The sequence below is a fragment of the Cervus canadensis genome, chromosome 12 (assembly GCF_019320065.1).
Source record: "Cervus canadensis isolate Bull #8, Minnesota chromosome 12, ASM1932006v1, whole genome shotgun sequence".
In the NCBI taxonomy this organism is placed as follows: domain Eukaryota; kingdom Metazoa; phylum Chordata; class Mammalia; order Artiodactyla; family Cervidae; genus Cervus; species Cervus canadensis.
In genome coordinates, this window is record NC_057397.1 from 48,566,741 (window position 1) to 48,587,171 (window position 20,431).

At 36.9% G+C, this 20,431-nt stretch overlaps 2 protein-coding genes across 2 annotated transcripts in view; both read left to right on the top strand.

Moving 5' to 3' along the window:
* CSMD3 (CUB and Sushi multiple domains 3) overlaps positions 1-20,431 on the top strand; it is a 1,309,925-nt gene that overhangs the window by 279,466 nt on the left and 1,010,028 nt on the right. The window lies entirely within an intron of this gene.
* On the top strand, positions 5,488-6,888 carry LOC122451156 (60S ribosomal protein L4-like). The gene has a single exon (XM_043483742.1). It carries the CDS (start codon positions 5,524-5,526, stop codon positions 6,790-6,792), a length of 1,269 nt encoding a protein of 422 aa, XP_043339677.1. The 5' UTR covers positions 5,488-5,523; the 3' UTR covers positions 6,793-6,888.

Here is a 20,431-nt window from a genome sequence, read left to right on the forward strand (position 1 = left end):
GTTTTTGAGCACATACTTTGTGTACAACAGTGTATTCTACTAACAATTGTAACAAAAATAATCATAATTTCATAAATATATATCATTGCTAAAAATGATATTTAGTTTAATATTGCAATAAAATATTTTGCATATTTTAGCATGTACTTTTGTGCATGATATAGTATGATTTTGAATATGGATAACACAAAGGCAGGATCCTTTGCTGTTTCATCATATAAAACATTCTCATGTGCAGTTATGAATAAGTTTAAAATAAAGTACTATTTTGGTGTAGCTTTTTTTCAAAGATAGTTGGTACTTGATCCAATGAAATTTCATATTTTTTCACTTTATGGAATTAACAGACATTCTATTCTACAATTTTAAATTGGTTTCATGTTGTTTTTCTAGACTCAGAAAGTGAAACAACTTGTACATTTAAGTCAATTTGTGTTAAAATGAGACTTGTATACAAATAAATCCAAAATATTTGCTAATTTAATGACTCCAGATAATCTAGAACAGAACATATTAATTTATAAGTATGCTTATTCTTATTCATAAACATAATTACATATGTTTAAAAATATGTTACCAAAATAGATCTCTTGGATTTAGGGCTATACAGAATTTTAATCCTCTTGTAACCTAATGTACCTTATATTTAATAAGTGATGTCCACTATATGGTTTATTATCATTTTCCATCTGATATTTAAGGGCTGTGTATGGAGTTCTGTGTGAAGATGAAAATTAAACACGTTATTATTATTCTCTCCTGAAATTCATCTAAAACAAAAAAGATTTTTAAATTTCAAAGACTCAGAACAACATAAACAGTAGAAGGGGATTAAAACCAAACAAAATTTGGGAGCTAGTAATTAGATGAACCAGTTGTAACAGACTTAGAAGTCTCCAGAAGGTTGAGTCATAAGTCACTAGTGGGAAAAGCTAAGAGACAATACACCTCAGTTTACACCTCAGTATATCCAGAAAGTCTCACAGATTGGTAGCACCAGAAACCTTTAATAGAGGCAGTGGAAGTCATGCTTGAAAGAGGAAGATCTAATTAAGAATTGGAAGAATTCAATTAAGAAAATCCAGTTAAGAAGTGGTGAGAGGACCAAAAACCAGCAACTGGGCAACTTCCCTTTTCTTACCCCAACTGTATATTGGAAGTTTATTCTCTGGAGGAGGTAGAAGAGTCTTTATATGGTGAGTCGGAGATGCCAGATTGGAAAGAAAGGTACAATACAAAAATCAAGTGGGTGGTTGTTGTTGTCCAGTTGCTGAGTCATGTTCGACTCTTTGTGACCCCACTGACTGCAGCATGCCAGGCTTCCAGTCTTTCACCATATCCCGGAGTTTGCTCAGACTCATGTCCCTTGAGTTGATGATGCTATCTAACCATCTCACTCTCTGCCACACCCTTCCCCTTTTGCCTTCAATCTTTCCCAGCACTAGGGTCTTTTCCAATGACTTGGCTGTTAGCATCAGGTATACAAAGTGTTGGAGCTTCAGCTTCAGCATCAATCCTTCCAATGAATATTCAGGGTTGATTTCCTTTAGGATTGACTAGTTTGATCTCCTTGCAGTCCGAGTGACTCTCAAGAGTCTTCTCCAGCACCACAGTTGAAAAGCTTCAATTCTTTGGCCCTCAACCTTCTTTATGGTCCAGCTCTCACATCTGTATATGACTACCAGAAAAACCATAGCTTTGACTATACAAATCTTTGTCTGCAGAGTGATGTCTTTGCTTTTGAATCCACTGTCTAGGTTTGTCATAGCTTTTGTTCCAAGGAGCAAGCATCTTTTAATTTCATGGCTGCGGTCATGAAGGGAAAATGGAATGATCTCCATTCGTTTCTGAGGCAAACCATTCAACATCATAGTAACCCAAGTTTATGCCCCAAGTGGTTTAATGTTTCCATATAAAATTTTTACACCCCCTTCCTCACATACACACACATCATTCACCTCTTAAATCACAGGAACCTGTCAGCCTGTTTAATACTGTCCAAGTAAATGATTAAAGAGTCTTTTGTGCAGTATCTAAGCAGTACAATAGGAAATATTTAAAGACACTGACTTAATGAATCTCTCAACAAAACAGTCAAGGAAAATGCACTATAGCTAAGTCTATAGGTATCAAGTACCACCTCTATACTCAGAGCATCCACTCAACTATTTCCTTAACTACTTGTAAGTGTTAGTAAACAAAATAACCTAACTTCTGAAGGAGTTCTCAGGCATAGAATTTAATGTCTAAAACCAAATAGAGTAAAACAATTTTGAGGAAACAAGGTGTATATGAGCAAAAGAAAAATTAAAAAACAAACACACTAATATGAATGTTCTATCAAAATATGATGGAAATATTCTTGGAAATTAAAACAATGAAATAAAGATGAAACAGTCAATAGAATGTTTAAAGACAAATTTGAGGAAAACTAGAAAAAAAGTGGGGGAAAGGCAGATATATGAAATAGGAAAGAAGAAATAAAGTAGCATTAGTAGCAATAGTAGTTAGAGGCGTATTCCAGTAGGACCTTTAAATAATAGTCAATCTGAAAATGATCATTGATAAAATGAAGGGGAGAAAAAAATGATCTGATTTTTTTTTTTCCTAAAGCAGAGGGCATGGGGTTCCATATGGAAAGGATCCAACAAATACCCAGAACATATGATGAAAATAATTTCTTCTTTGTCAAATAACAAATAAAAAATTGTATGCTGTGTGAATATATACACATTTTTTTTTGCAAGAGAAATAGGGAAAAATAATGTCAAACATTCAGAATGGCTTTAGCCTTCAGAACATCAGCACTGTCACAGAGCCTTGCCTTCCAAATCCTAGTGTAACCAGTTTCCTTAGTAGTTTTCTATACCTATTCAAACTATCATGAAGTTTGAGGCACAATACGAGGTATTGTTTAATCTCTTAAGCACACATACTTAAGGGGCTGCAAAGACTTCTCTGGTGGTCCAGTGGTTAATTTACCACCTGCCAGTGCAGGGAACAGGAGTCCCATCCTTGGTCCCAGAAGATCCCACATGCTGCAGAGCAACTAAGCCCCTGCGCCACAGCTATTGAAACCTATGGGCTCTAGAGCCAATGCTCTGCAACAGGAGAAGTCACTGCAGTGGGAAACCCCCATCAAGGAAGAGTAGCTCCCACTCACAGCAACTAGAGAAAGCCTTTGCAAAGCAGCAAAGACCCAGTGCAGCCAAAAAGGAAAAAAAAGAAAAAAGAAAAATTTTAAAAAGCTATACATGCTTCATTATAACACAGAAAGTGTGTATTATGAGGTAAGAAAGAGAGGATCCAACTAAGATAGTTTAATTGTATATATAGAATAATTCCTAATTATAGAAACCTAAAAGACATTAACTTGTTCAGATAGAGACTAAGGCGTTCTGAAAATTTTTCTTCACTTAGTTGAAGTTGAATGCTTGATGTATCTAAATATATTGGGAAGAGATTCAGAGAACTGGCAGAGTTTGAAGTTAAGTTTTTATTCAACATAAGAAGGGAAATTATTAACTTTACAGAAAATAGAAACTTAGGCAAAAAACAAAAGTTTATGTATAATACATAGCCTTGCTAACAATGCTAAGAATAGCATTTACATCGTTATAATGTTAACACTGAATATTTCAACCAAAATTTTATGGGAAGAGTATGTTAGGAGGGGTATAGTTTAGGATGGTGGAAAAGAATAAATCTATTTTCCATTTTGAGGAAATAATTCATATGCCTTAAAATCAGGAAATAGTTACATGAGAGACAGAGGTAGCTATCAAATGAATTAGTTGAAAATATATTTACAGTGGCTTCGAAGACATATAGCACCTAACCTTGTTTTAACTCTCTGACTTCATTTTCTTCCTGTCTCCCTTTCACTCAGTCTACTTAAACTAATGTGGATTCTTACTATTCCAGGAACACTTGAGGTATTCTGTGCTTCACAGTCTACACTTGCAGTTCACTTTCGTGGAATGCATTCCCCTAAGACATCCTTATGGTAGCTCTTTTACCTCATTTAGTCAGATCTTACTTTAAATCTCACCATCTCAATGAGCCCTTCCCTAGATAACATAATAAGCGTCTATCTCCCCATCAAACTTTTTATTTCCATTCTTGCTTTGTATTTCTTTTTAACATTTATTATCTAATAATATCTTACATATTTCCTTATTTATGATCTGTGTTGCCTCTCCATCACCTGCTCGAAAGTTTCTCTCACAAGCTCCCTGAGAGAAGGGGGCATTTGTTGCTCTCTGTTGTATCCTCAGTGCCTAGACTAATGTGTGGCATGCAGTAGGTGCTTAATAAGCAAGTGGCCATTAGAAAATATTAATGAATAAACAGAAAAAGAATTTATAACCTTCATTTAAAAGTCATTTCTAAATGCATATGATGGCAAGATAAAAGAAATAATACCGTTTCAAAAAAAACTAAAGGTCCTTAGTGCATAGTACACGAATTCCTTATTTTTTAATCAAATATCCTCTAAACATACATTGTATAAAAAAATGATTGGAAAAAAGAAGCAGAATTATTGACATTCTCTGCTGTGAGCTCATATGACTTGCTCTAATATTTCAAAAATGTTTGGGAAGAAGATTTTTGAGATTTGAGTTATTTTTCTCATCTGATATTTCTTACACGACTGTTTCATTAATAGTTTCATTATGCAGAAGTACGTTATTGTCATTCAGAAACAGTTTGGAGATATATTTCATTATAGCATTTGCATGCATAAATAAGCATATTATTAATAATCAATGGCAATTAGCACACAATGCACTTCCTCTTAAATTTAATTATATGCTTGATTAAGAGTGTTTGGGTACTTAATTAAAATAAGAAAGTCCAATGATACTTAATTCGCACTTATATTCATATTGCAATTCTAATAACTCCAGTCCTCACTCAATCCATGCATAGCTCCTGTTAATTTGAATCAGAAGTATGCATGCTCACTGATTAAAGCCTAAAATACAATTGACTAGGTCCCATCAGAGAAATTTGTCTATAGCCTGACAGTATGGAATGAAGGAACAGTCTAGTGCAGACAGTTGAATAGAGAGATAATTGTCATAATTGGTTTCAATTAGTTTTTCATAGCTCTGGTGAAGCAATTTCTGTTGTATTATACCATGAACTGTAACCAGTAACAAAACTAGTTAGCATGATTAGTAGGTTTCAGTGCTTAAAAATGTAAAATATATTCTAAATGTTAAGCTCTAAGTGAAGATAAATGAACTGAATAACAATGTAAATGCATTGTTGAGAAACCTTTGTCTGTTGCATGTGATATGGTTTGAATGGAATGAAATCAGACATATTCAATGAACTCAAGTGTCGTAAATATATATTTTCAGGGGAAAATCTGTTCATGTGCGAACAGTCATTTTTTTCCAGTATGAAACAAGTGACCATTAAATGAACATTAAAATGTGGTGATATCAAGAAACTCACAACAGTTAAAATCATAGTTATTTCCGGAGAGGAGCGTGGCCTTCTCCTCTCCCCGCCATGGCGTGTGCTCGTCCACTGATATCAGTGTACTCCAAAAAGGGGGAGTCCTCTGGCAAAAATGTCACTTTGCCTGCTGTATTCAAGGCTTCCATTCGACCCGATATTGTTAACTTTGTTCACACCAACTTGCGCAAAAACAACAGACAGCCCTATGCTGTCAGTGAATTAGCAGGTCATCAAACCAGTGCTGAGTCTTGGGGTACCGGCAGAGCTGTGGCTCGAATTCCCAGGGTTCGAGGTGGCGGGACTCACCGTTCTGGTCAGGGTGCTTTTGGAAATATGTGTCGTGGGGGCCGCATGTTTGCACCAACCAAGACCTGGCGACGTTGGCACCGCAGAGTGAATACAACGCAGAAGCGATACGCCATCTGCTCTGCACTGGCTGCCTCAGCCTTACCAGCGCTGGTCATGTCTAAAGGTCATCGTATAGAGGAAGTTCCTGAACTTCCTTTGGTGGTTGAAGATAAAGTTGAAGGCTACAAGAAGACCAAGGAGGCTGTTTTGCTTCTGAAGAAACTTAAGGCCTGGAATGATATCAAAAAGGTTTACGCCTCTCAGCGAATGAGAGCTGGCAAAGGCAAAATGAGAAGCCGTCGCCGTATCCAGCGCAGGGGACCCTGCATCATCTATAATGAAGACAATGGTATCATCAAGGCCTTCAGAAACATTCCTGGAATTACTCTGCTTAATGTAAGCAAGCTGAACATTTTGAAACTTGCTCCTGGTGGTCATGTGGGACGTTTCTGCATTTGGACTGAAAGTGCTTTCCGAAAGTTAGATGAGCTGTACGGCACTTGGCGTAAAGCAGCCTCCCTCAAGAGTAACTACAACCTCCCCATGCACAAGATGCTCAATACAGACCTCAGCAGAATCTTGAAAAGCCCAGAAATCCAAAGAGCACTCCGAGCACCACGCAAGAAGATTCATCGCAGAGTCCTGAAGAAGAATCCACTGAAAAACCTGAGAATCATGTTGAAGCTTAACCCGTACGCAAAGACCATGCGCCGGAACACCATTCTTCGGCAGGCCAAGAACCACAAAATCCGCATGGATAAGGCAGCAGCAGCACTAGAAGCCAAATCAGATCAGAAGGGGGTTGAGGGCAAGAAGCCTGTGGTGGGAAACAAAGAAAAGAAGGCTGTTGGCCATAAGAAGCTGAAGAAGCCTGTGGTGGGAAAAAAGGCTGCAGGGACCAAGAAACCAGCAGCTGAGAAGAAGCCCACAGAAAAGAAACCCACCTCAGAGGAAAAAAAGGCTGCTGCATAAACTTAAATTTGTTTATACCATAAATGCCAAATCATTTTGGACAGCTAATTTTGAATAAAGACCTGAACAAAGAGGCAATGAGAAAAAAAAAAAAAATCATAGTTATTTCCCATTAATTTGCTTAGGTAGCCCAAATAAATTTTGGTAATGTCAGTGTTGCTAAAGAAGAAACTGAAATATTGAAAGCCTCTTTGGACTCACTAGTGAATGGCAGAGATAGGATTCCAAGGTACGTTTATTTGATTTCATTACTGGTGCTTTTTTCACTTTATTAACTTTTCTAATGACAAGATCAACTACAAGAATGGAAATCAACTGAAACAATCCTCACCAATCCTGTCCTCAACAACGATTACTGTCCTATATTTTTTGTCAATATGAAGTTCAAAATATTTTTACTTAAAGAAGTTGAATTCCCAAAGAGATTTGAAATAATTTGGATAGCTTATATTTCCCTAACTTCCCATTTCTTCTTTGAATTAAGCTAATTCTTTAACCATAAAAAATAGATTGGGAGCCCAGTATGTCTGAGTAAGACTTAGTGCTAAACTGATGCTTTTGAATTTTAGTGCTGGAGAAGACTCTTGAGAGTCTCTTGGACTGCAGGGAGAGCAAACTGGTCAATCCTAAAGGAAATCAACCCTGAATATTTGTTGGAAGAACTTATGCTGAAGCTGAAGAAGCCCCAATACTTTGGCCACCTGATGCAAAGAACTGACTCATTGGAAAGACTTAATGCTGGGAAAGAATGAGAACAGGAGGAGAAGGGGGCTACATAGGATGAGATGGTTGGATGGCATCACCAACTCAGTGGACATGAGTTTGAGTAAACTCCAGGAGACAGTGAAGGACAGGGACACCTGGCATGTTGCAGTCCATGAAGTCGTAAAGAATCAGACATGACTTAGCGACTGAATAACACCAGAAAATATGTCTGGATTGAAAAGTTTGCAGTTTTGATGATGCACATGAAAAATGTAATTTCTCTCTTTATTATGATCACTAGTCAGAGTAACAGTGTTTGCACCTTAAGAGACAGCTAGTAATGTAGAATTTAAAAAGAAAATTGGTGTTAGCTGCTCAGTTGTGTCTGATTCTTTGCAACCCCATGGCCTGTAGCCCACCAGACTCCTTTGTCCATGGGATTCTCCAGTCAAGACCACTGGAGTGGGTTGTCATTCCCTCCTCCAGGGGATCTTCCCAACCCAGGGATTGAACCCTCCATTGGCAGAGGGTTCTTTACCACTAGCACCACCTGGGGAAGCCCAGCGATTATAGGTAAACTTAATTCCATTGATTACTTCAAGGTAGTAATCCCCTTATTGGGCTAATTCTGTACTAATCAAGAGGCTCACCCTAGAACTTTTTCCTAGATACTTTATTAAAACCCTTTTGCTAAAAAAAAAAAGAAAAAGTTTTTTTTATTTCTGGCAATGATGAAATATTTGTACTAGAAGTGGTACATTAAAATAAAAACTTAAGATATATGTTACTGTTTTGTGGTCAGGAATAGTAGTAAGAAAACATAATGATCTGGAAGGCTGGTAGCTTTTCTAAGTTTTGACAAGTGTGGTGAAGTAATTTTTATGACAATCTGGAAGACAAACCACTGAAGCTTTAGCTTGAAAGGAAGAAGTTAAAAAAAAAATGTTAAAGTATGTGGCCTGTTCTTGGCTGCCTTTGACAAGAGTTTACAACAAAAACAGGCGCTCAGCCAGATATTGGCCAGTTTTCAAGAAGAGATTGAAGAAAATAGAGTCTAAAATTCTGGTGATTTATGGTTGGAAAAGTCCACTGCTTCTGTACAGTAGAGGATAAAAAGGTTTATCAGAGCCTCCTATTAAGTTTCTTAGTCAAAGGATGAAAGGCAGCCCTAGGGCAAAGACCAGATAGAGTGTTGCATTCCTGCCCACTTTTTTATTGCCTCTGATCAATCAATGCAAGGCAATTTCAAAAAGAGAATGGTTAAAGCAAATTGGGGATGGGTGGAGAGTGTTTACTGGCACATGAAAATAACTGGAAGCAAATAAAACCAGTTCCTATTAAGTTTTTAGAGGGAGTTTTATCCAAATAAACCCTACAACTCATCTGCAAAACTCTTTGGTTATTCAGGGCTTCTCTGGTGGCTCAGAGGTAAAGAATCTGCCTGCAGTGGGGAGATCTGGGTTCGATCCCTTGGTTGCGAAGATCCACTAGAGAAGGGACTGGTAACTCAAGTATTCTTGCCGGGAAAATCCCATGGAGAGAGGAGCCTGACGGGCTACAGTCTATGGGATTGCAAAGAGTTGGACATGACTGAGTGACTAACACTTTCACTTTCATTCAGTCCTTAAGGCAATTTTCAAGCACCAAGCCTGCATTAACAGTTGTAGGACATATGAAATGTGTACCCCAAGGATAGTCTACTCTCCCATACCCACTTCAAATTTTGCTGTGGAAAATGTGGACAAGGAAGAACTATTTGACAGGAAATGCCATGCAACAGCACAAGACAGGATAAAGGGGCACCTTCTCAAGAGCAGAAGCAGGGTTTTCAAGGGTATAACCAACAGGATCTGTTTATTTCCATGACCACTGTTTGTGGAATATTCTCTTTTCTTCCCTTATCCACATAGGGGTATTTAATTTGACCATTCATTTTATTCCTTTGACAGATCCATGAGGAGCTAGAGTTGACTTTAATGGAAAAACAAAACAAGAACCTTCTGTCCATCTCCCAGAAACCTGGAAATTTGAGAAGAGTATAGTAAAGAGAAATGGTTGTCAGGAATAAAGGGAAGGGAAGGAGAATTTCTCTGAACATCCTCTGATTAAATTCCCAGTAGCATGGAGTTCAACCTTTCTGGCAATACAGCTTCACTAAGTGCGCAAACACAGGGCCTAAGTGAATGATAGAGCAACAGAATAGAAAACCATTAAGTCTCTGCTTACCAACAGCAGTTTGTTCCATCCTAGCCTAGACTTGTCAGAGAGTCACATAGAGGGAGTCATAACTACTGTCTATTTAAGCCATTTCATTTTGGGGCCTTTTGGCAGCATTAGCATAGCATTGACTCTGGGGGAGCTAAAATTATTAACCCTAAAATGATTTTCTGAAGTGTTTTCTCATGTGTATGATATTCTGCTTAAGCCGTTAATTTTGTATATTGCACTGATCACATCTTGTACATTTCTGTCTCTGGATCTCTATTAATGTGATTTATTTGATTTCTTTTGAGTCCTCCCCAACTAAAATCCTACTCATTTCATTTCATACAATATCCTTCCTTTTGTATAAATATATATTTAAAAAATTTTCAGCTTATGGAATCAGTTTTATTGCTTAATTGACAGAAGATTGTATCATGCATGTTTTATGTTTCCAATTGAGTTATAAGGTCTAAACAATAGTAATGGTGACCTGTTTTTTATAGCCCTTTGATAGTTATACCTTGGGATTCAATAATTGCTTGATAATTGATTAATTGCTGAAATATAATGGCATCTCTCACTCCTATTGGAGAAATCTAGTAAGTTATCTGTATTCAGTATGACACATCATTTTAAAGAATTAAGTTACTTTTATCCAAAAAGTCTTAATAATGATACTTGTCCCAATTCTGTCGTATAAAGAGGAAAGTCTATTCATGTTTTCCTGTTATTCTGAAGCAAGCTGTCAAATGCTACCGCTGCCAGATGTAGCATTATTCCATTTCTACAAACATTAAAGTGAGGATGACTGTTAATATATTTTCATTCTCTAATTTTCTTTGGCTTTGTTAAGATTCTGGTAGCAATACAGGATGTAGTTAGGTTTAAATAATCATAACATTTTTCATTTTACATGACCTTTCCACCCTATCATTCCAACTATGATAGTTTACAAAACAAAAATACTGTTCTTCATAAGTTCATTTTAGGTGGTAAAATTATTTTGCCAAAAGGGCACTGATATTTGAAATTGAAAGAACATTAATTGCCTCTTAATCACAGAACAAAAAGTACATATCCAGTAAATTACTGTCTGTTGATATTGTGCAGTGGATTTTTCTATTTAGCTATTAGTCTTGATCTGACTCGCAAAACTTATCTCTATTGCCTATGGGCCCTACCTCAGTATCAAAATAGAATGATGTTACCTAGGTAGCATACACTTTTATATGTTTGATTTACACTAAAATTTCCACTATTTCACACTAACTTCCTTTGGAAATATCAGCCCAGCCAAAAACTTATCTTGATTAAAGAAAAAAAGTGGCAATAAACTTTTGTCCTTCTCTTGCTTGAAATATTGAGATGGCCAAAAAGTTCATTTGGGTTTTTCCATGCAGTGAGATGAAAAACCCGAATGAACTTTTTGCCCAGCCCAGTACATTCTATTTATACGCATACTCCTCCCCTCCCCTAAAATCAGTCTAATAATCTATTTTCCATTTAGGCAGATTTGTTCTTGTTGTTCAATCACTCAGTCATGTCCGACTCTTTGCAGCCCCATGGACTGTGGCACGCAGGGCTTCCCTGTCCATCACCATCTACTGGAGCTTGCTCAAACTCATATCCATTGAGTCAGTGATGCCATCCAACTATCTCATCCTCTGATGTCCCTTTCTCCTCCTGCCTTCTATGTTTCCGAGCATCACAGTCTTTTCCAATGAGTCAGCTCTTTCCATCAGGTGGCCAGAGTGTTGGAGCTTCAGCTTCAGCATCAGTTTTTCCAGCAATATTCAGAGTTGATTTCATTTAGGGTTGACTGGTTTGATATTGTTGCAGTACAAGGGACTCTCAAGAGTCTTTTCCAATGCCACAATTCAAAAGCATCAATTCTTCGGTGCTTAGCACTCTTTATGGTCCAACTCTCACATCCATACAAGACTACTGATAAAAAACATAGTTTTGACTGTATGGATCTTTGTCAGCAAAGTAATGTCTCTGCTTTTTAATATACTGTCTACATTTTTCATAGCTTTCTTCCAAGGAGCAAGCATCTTAAATTCATGGCTACAGTCACCATCCACAGTGATTTTGGAGTCAAAGAAAATAAAGTCTGTCACTGCTTCTATCATTTCCCCATCTATTTGCCATGAAGTGATGGGAAGGATGCCATGATGTTCGTTTTCTGAATATTCAAAAAGCTTTTGAATGAAAGCTTTAATCCAGTTTTTTCACTCTACTCTTTCACCTTTGTCAAGAGGCTCTTTAGTTCCTTTTTGCTTTCTGCCATAAGGGTGGTGTAATCTGCATATCTGAAGTTATTGATATTTCTCCCAGCAATCTTGATTCCTGCTTGTACTTCATCCAGTCCAGCATTTCACATGATGTACTCTACATATAAGTAAATAAGCAAGATGACAATATACAGCCTTGATATACTCCTTTCCCAATTTGCAATCAGTCTGTTGTTTCATGTCTGGTTCTGACTGTTGCTTTTTGACCTGCATACAGATTTCTCAAGAGGCAGGTATGGTTGTCTGTCACTCCCATCTCTTTAAGAATTTCCCAGTTTGTTCTGATCCACACAGTCAAGGCTTTTGCACAGTCAATGAAACAGAGGTAGATGTTTTTCTGGAATTCCTTTGCTTTTTCTATGATCCAAAGGATGTTGGTAGTTTGATTCTGATTCCTTTGCCATTTTATAAATCCAGCTTGTACATCTGGAAGTTCTTGGTTCACATACTGTTGAAACCTAGCTTGGAGGATTTTGAGCATGACCTTGCTGGCATGTGAAAGGAGTGCAACTGTGTGGTAGTTGAGCATTCTTTGGCATTGCCCTTCTTTAGGGCTGGAATGAAAACTGACCTTTTCCAGTCCTGTGGCCACTGCTGAGTTTTCCAAATTTGCTGGTATATTGAGTGCAGCGCTTATGCAGTGTCATCTTAGAGGATTTGAAATAGCTCAACTAGAATTCTATCATCTCCATTAGCTTTGTTCATAGTGATGCTTTCTAAGGCCCACTTGGCTTTGCACTCCAAGATGTCTGGCTCTAGGTGATTGGTCATACCATCAGGGTTATCTGGGTTGTGAAGATCTTTTTTGTATAGTTTTTCTGTGTATTCTTGCAATCTCTTAATGTCTTCTGCTCCTGTTAGATCCATACTGTTTATGTCCTTTATTGTGCTCATGTTTGCATGAAATGTTCCCTTGGTATCTCTAATTTTCTTTAAGAGATCTTTAGTCTTTCCCATTCTATTGTTTTCTTCTATTTCTTTGCTTTGCTCACTTAGGAAGCCTTTTTTATCTCTCCTTGCTATTCTTTGGCACTCTGCATTCAGATGGGTATAGCTTTCCTTTTCCCTTTGCCTTTCACTTCTCTTCTTTTTTCAACTACTCGTAAGGCCTCCTCAAACTACCATTTTGCCTCTTTTGTGTTTCTTTTTCTTGGGGATGGTTTTGATCACTGCCTCCTGTACAATGTTATGAACCTGTTTTATAGTTTTTCAGGCACTCGTTCTATCACATCTATTCCCTTGATTCTATTTGTCCCTTCCACTGTATAGTCATAAGGAATTTGATTTAGGTCATACTTGAATGGTCTAGTGGCTTTCCTTACTTTCTTCAATCTAAATCTGAATTTTGCAGTAAGGAATTCATGATCTGAGCCACAGTCTGCTCCTGGTCTTGTTTTTGCTGACTCTGTAAAGGTTCTCCATCTTTGGCTGCAAAAAATATAATCAATCTGATTTCTGTATTAACCATCTGGTCATGTCCATGTGTAGAGTTATCTCTCGTGTTTTTGGAGGAGAGTATTTGCTATGACCAGTGCATTCTCTTGGCAAAACTCTGTTAGCCTCTGCTCTGCTCTTATTTCTTATTTTTCTGAGTCACTAGTTTGATTTCCTTTTCATTAAGTTAAAATAATTTTTAAAAATGGGAATTTATCCTTTTGATTGCTAAATCTGAGACTTTTTGAAGCTTCAGGATGACTTCTAAAATGAGAAATGTGGCCTAACGTTTGCTCCATCTCCAACATCCCATTGAGAACTGTGGTATAACTAGCAGCTTACGATTTATTCTCATGATTAGAAACTAGCTTTTTTCAGTTAATATGTTTGCATAAGAAAACAGTTTTGAATGACACAACTATGTAATTTTACCCATACAAGATGTTGCCAATGTGTTTCTTTGCTTATTATGATACATGTTTAGTTCATGATATGCCTTCTTTTCTTTTCTATTGCACCTGTTGCTCTCTACTGTTTTGTGTCTAAACATTACTCCTATAAACTCTGTGATGATCATCTTTTATATTTTTCTATCAAAGGAGATAACTCAATTGATTGAGCAATTCTTTGTTTGCTTGCCAAATTATCACACAGTGTACCAAGTTCTTAATACACAAAGATGAATTAGAGCCCCTGTTTCAAGATGTTAATAGGCAAATGTGTAAAGAAGTAAATTCTGTTTGATTATATATACTGAAATAAAAGTCCATGGACACATGATAAATAGAATGACTGATTCAAAATATTCACTAAATGTTTAGTCAAACCAAAGACTCCAATGAATTCTCAAAGACCATTTATGTCCTATGTGAGTGAAATGGTTCAGTATCTGTGATAAAAGAACATCTTGTACCACAAAAAAAAAAAGTTGGGAAATGTATTAGTTAAGTGCTTGGTAGTCTCAGAATGAGAGACTTGTAAACTTGATGTTACACTCTTCTAAGTTATTTTTAATCACCTGGGAAATAAAACCCTAAGATTAATTTTCTGTAAGAAGTATAAACAACATGATTTTACTTCCCTTAGTAGATATAATTTCACAATGTTTTAAAGCATTGTTAATTGATCTCAGCAGGATCATGCTTCATCTATTTGACTGAATAACTATGCAATTGTGTAGTCATGGTATCCATTATTTTTTTCATTTGATTTTCACTCCAGTTTTCAAGGTCAGGTTTTCTTCTTGATTTTTTGCTAAGTATCTTGCCTTTCACAAGTATCCATGTGTTCCTAACAAATGGGGAGTTTTTTTTTAGAACCAAGTTTGTTTTAATGTGTTTGTTAGTATAAATCACTCATCTTTTTCTAAATTACTTGGCAGAGTTTTACTGAATTTCTCCAAGAAAAATATGATTCTGTTCTTTTATAGTTCTTTATATATACTCTCAGGATTTAAATTGTCTTTTTAACTTTTTATTCTTTAACTTATTGGGATCATGTTAGGCGCAATACATGGAAGATCTTTCTATAAGCACTATACCTTGTATGGGGCTTGATATGATACCATCCAAGAGATGAAAGAATGAATGAATCAGTGACATTTTGTAAATAGTGCTATACAAATCTTCTACTGAAAGTTGAGATTCTTGATTGTGTGCTCAGTTGTGGCCAACTCTTTGTGACCCCCATGGACTGCAACCTGCCAGGTTCCTCTGTCTATGGGACATTTTAGGCAAGAATACTAGAGTGGGTTGCTATTTCCTCCTCCAGGGATCTTCCTGACCCAGGGATCAAACCTGTGTCTCCTGAGTTGCCTTTGCTGCTGTGCCATGGGGAAGCCAGGAGTTGAGATTATACCTGGAATAATTAGCATTTAATGATGTTGACTGAAAACAATGCATAACCTAAAAAGTTGAGAATTATGTTTTATTTGCCATACATACTGAGGACTTAAGCCAGACAGAGAATCTCTCAGATAGCTCTGAGGGACTATTCTGATGAGGTAAGGGAAGAGCCACTATACATAGAAGTTTTTGCAAAAAAAAAAAAAAAAAACCACAAAAAAAACCCTCAGAAATAGAAAACCAAAATCCTATAACAATGGGTAGTTGGAACACAAAAATATTAATGTTATTATAGAAAAACTAGACATCTCAGGTTAATGAATTTAGCACTTTTCTATGTGTGGAAAAATGCAAAGATATAGACCCATTGAAATCATTCCTTTAATTTGTACCTTAACAGGTACAAAGGGTCTTAACCCGAACCTTACCTTAATCATAACAGGTGCGAAGGATCAACCTCCTTTATTTCTCCGTCCTCAGTTGTCTAAAGGTGCACAGCGGGGTCTGGATGCAGTGGCTCGTGGCTTGATGGCTACAACATCCTTTGTTTACTGATATGGCAAGGGACATTTTTGTCCACAGTGAAGTCATGACCCTACCTTTAGTAGATCATAACTTAATCACACCTAATTAAGATGTCTCAAATGCAAAATTGATTGTAATAGTAAAATTGTAGTTTGTTGAGCTAATAATAATGTCTGCCATGTAGTGAGTGCTTGCTCAGCGTATAGATGACCTATATATATATATATAGTTTTATGTAATCTTGTCAACAGCCCTTTGAAGTTGATACTCCCCAATCCAAATAGTATACATACATTATTTTGGCTGTTATTCTTTTTTAAAAAATTAATTTTGGTGATCCTATTTAATGCAGTTTTTAATATTAAATTGAATTAGTATATATTAGTAAACTCACACTGTACATATCATACATACTATGACAATCTCTGCTCATATATACATTTAGGGATTCCAGTTATTTACTCCCAGTTTTTCTCTTTGGAAGTGCTCATAATCTCTCTCTCACAGTAACATTTAATGATGGAGAAGTTCTCTTTTCTCTTCATGACATAAGCATGTTTTATAGATTCACTGCTGCTGCTGCTTGGTCACTGCCACGCCTGACTCCTTGTGACCCCATGACTGGGGCCCACCAGGCTGTGTTCACAGGATTTCCCAGACAAGAATATGGAGTTGATTGCCATTTCCTTCTCCAGTATATTCACTACATAAACCTGTTTTTGGCCAACCGTTTTGGAATACTTTTATACAAACTTAGCTTCAACCTTACCACAGCCATAGAACTATCTTCACTGTATTTTCAATTCTAATAACTATTAGAGTTCTTTGATTCTTATATTTTAAAGTTTTGAATATGCTTGATAATTCTCATATTTTTTCCCCTCTAGCTCAGCAGTCCCTAAAGATTTTGGCATCAGGGACTGGTTTCGTGAAAGACAAATTTTCCATGGACTGGGGTGGAGGAGGGGGTGGTTCAGGGAGTAATGCGAGCGTGGGGAGTGGTGGATGAAGCTTTGCTCAGTAGCCCTCCACTCACCTCCTGCTGTGTTCAGGAGGTGAACACACCTAGTTCCTAACAGACTGGTATCAGACTGAAACCCAGGAGTTGGGGATCCCTGCTCTAAGTCTTTATCCTGTTTTTAAAACTTATGTCATAATCTAGACTAATTATACATTCTCAATTATATACTTTTATTTCAGCCTATATATTTCTTTTATCCCAACTGCATACATGCTAAGTCACTCAATCTGACTGTTTGTGACCCCATGAACTGCAGCCCGCCAGGGTTCTCTGTCCATGGGGATTCTTCAGGCAAGAATACTGGAGTGGATTGCCTTCCCCTATTCCAGGGGATCTTCCCAACCCAAGAATCTCACCCAGATCTCCTGCACTGCAGGTGGATTCTTTGTTGTCTGAGCCACCAGGGAAGCCCAGAAATACTAGAGTCGGTAGCCTAACCCTTCTCCAGGGGATCTTTCCGACCCAGGAATCGAAATGGGGTCTCTGTTATCCCAAATACTACATTATAATTAATATTCTCTGTCATTTATTTCATTGGTTAGCATCATTTATTAGCTCTGTGAATGAAGGGCCATGTCTGTCATTTGCAAAACTAAGAGAAGGGGGCGATAGAGTATGAGACAGTTAAATAGCATCACCGACTTAATAGACATGAATTTGAGTAAACTCCAGGAGATAGTGAAGGACATAGGAGCCTGGTGTGCTATAGTCCATGGGGTTACAAAGAGCTGGACACGATGAGCGACTGAACAACAGTCCCCCAAACATTGTGGAACGAACATCACTTTTCATTGGGTAACAGCAGTGCTTGTGCAATGATCTAAAACTTTTAAGTTAGAGACATATCCAAGTGTACAACTTACTAGTTGGGTGGCCTTGGGAAAGTTACTTGATTCCCAATTTCCCTTTCTGTACAATGGGGGAAATCATATATGATGCTGGGTATTTTGTGAGGAAGTTATGACCAACCTAGAGAGCATATTAAGAAGCAGAGACATTACTTTACCAACAAAGGTCTGTCTAGTCAAAGCTATGGTTTTTTCAGTAGTCATGTATGGCTGTGAGAGTTGGACTGTAAAGAAAGCTGAGCACCGAAGAATTGATGCTTTTGAACTGTGGTGTTGGAGAAGACTCTTGAGAGTCCCTTGGACTGCAAGGAGATCCAACCAGTCCATCCTAAAAGGAAATCAGTCCTGGGTGTTCACTGGAACACCCATTGTTCTTTGGACTGATGTTGAAGCTGAAACTCCAATACTTTGGCCACCTGACACAAAGAGCTGACTCATTGGAAAAGACCCTGATGCTGGGAAAGATTGAGGGCAGGAGGCGGAGGGGACCAACAGAGGATGAGATGGTTAGATGGCATCACCAACTCAGTGGACATGGGTTTGGGTAGACTCTGGCAGTTGGTGATGGATAGGGAGGCCTGGTGTGCTGCGGTTATTGGGGTCGCAAAGAGTTGGACATGACTGAGCGACTGAACTGAACTGAAGGTGTGAAAATGAATGCTTAAAGCAGAATATGGTTCAGAGTTGGTTTCAATGACTGAGGATATTAGAGTCCTCAAGCTATTCATTTTTAGAAAACAAGGAAGGTGGTGTTTTTTACATTGGTACATATCATAGAGCATTGTTAATTGTAAACCTTAAGAGCTTCTGATGAATAAATTGTCACTTACCAAGTAATTTATTTTTGTTTCCTTTTTAATTAATATAGATGAATGTCACTACACTATAACCTCTATATTACAATTGGATTTTTGTTTATCTTGGATCTCTCCCAAGTAGTTTTTGCTGTATCAACAATCCTTTACACTTTAGAATATTTATGTTACCAAATTCCTTCAAATTATTTGCTGATAATTTCAATATCTGTGAGAAGAGAAGATAAAAAACATAGCTTTTAAACAAATTCACAATCATTTGTTGTGGATTGAGCAGTAAAATTACATGAAAGTCTGACTTTCTTAGAGACATATTTGAGTATAAAGTCTTTAGACATGTTTTCCATTGATCATCTCAATTCACTAAACTGCCCACTCTAAGTATTTCAGTTTTGTCTTATAAACATGATCTTGTGGCATAATTCCAAGACTAAATTCAAATGAAGCTTCAGTACATAGGGAGTTTCTTTTATTTAGTAATCTTTGTATTAACAAATTTGATCAATGCTCAACCAACAGTCTGGTGAAAATAACTTTATAGTACTTCCTCCCAACACACTGCAGTCCCATTTTAATCTTTGCATTACTGAATATTAAGTGGGATTTATCAGGCTCTATAGCTTTGTTTTAATCGCCTAAGCCTTTTGATTAATATATTAGTGTCATATGTTGGTGAAGAAAGATAGCTATAGTCTCTTTGGCAATTCTGCTTAGGTATAATCATCTGCTTCAGAAACACATTGAAGTGACAAGCACAGTGTTGTTAGCTGGCAGGTACATTTAATGAATTACATGAAAATTCTTTGTTTTATGCTTAGATCTCTATTTTTCTTAAGGATATTTTTATAATAAACAAAATCATTACTTATTGTAAATACCGTGTGTAATAATGATTACTTTGCAACATGTATCACTGAGCCTGACTTACCGTGTATACGTTTGTTTTCTCTTGAAATTCACACTCTTGATTGCTGGTAGAAGCAGTGTTTAAAAATTAGTTTATCTTAGCTAGTTTTACAACTCTTATAGTTAACGACAAAAAGATAATTTTATTTAAAAGTTCATATTGCAACACTATTTAGAAAAATCAAGAACAAAACATGAACGTTTAATCAGAATATAGCATTTTTTTTTTTTTAATGGTGGGCTACTCTCCAACTCTGTGCGACCCAATGGTATGTAGCCCATCAGGCGCCTCTGTCCATGGGATTTTCCAGGCAAGAATACTAGAGTGGGTTGCCATTTCCTACTCCTGGGAATCTTTCAGATTCAGGGATCAAACCGCATCTGTCTCACTACATCTTCTGCATTGACAGATAGATTCTTTACCACTATCACTACCCGGGAAGCATATAATTCTTCCAGCTAGTAACATATATTTCTTGGCTCTGCGTTTTAAAATGGACGTAAACAGCATAGAGAGAGAAGTCCCAGATTAAAGGGTTGGGAGGGGACAAAAAATAGAAACCGTGAGCAATGGCTATACAATTGGGATCTACTAAACCTGAATGTGAAAGTTTTTAATAATATGTTCATGAATTCCTCAATGTACAGAGGATGATGGGTAGGTTATTTTTTATTGAAGGTCAAAGAACAAGGGCAAACAATAGCAGCAGTTTCCTGAAGAGGAGAACCAGATATATTTTGGAATTATTATTTTTTTTTTTAGTTTAATTTTGAAACAGCCTAAATTAGTATCTGTCTTTTGTTTTAGATATAATTCAGCCACAAGGCAAGAGATAAGATTAGGTAATCTTTTTATTTTTTTTTTATTTATTTTTTATTAGTTGGAGGCTAATTACTTCACAACATTTCAGTGGGTTTTGTCATACATTGATATGAATCAGAAACTCGGATCATTGTTATTATTCATTCACTAATTCACTTCATATGTTTTCTTTTTGCTTTAGTACTTTTTTCCGTGTAATGTTTATTTGTTCATGTAAAT

Coding starts and splice junctions, on each gene's coding strand:
- LOC122451156 (XM_043483742.1), top strand. CDS start 5,524: ATGGCGTGTGCTCGTCCACTGATATCAGTGTACTCCAAAAAGGGGGAG.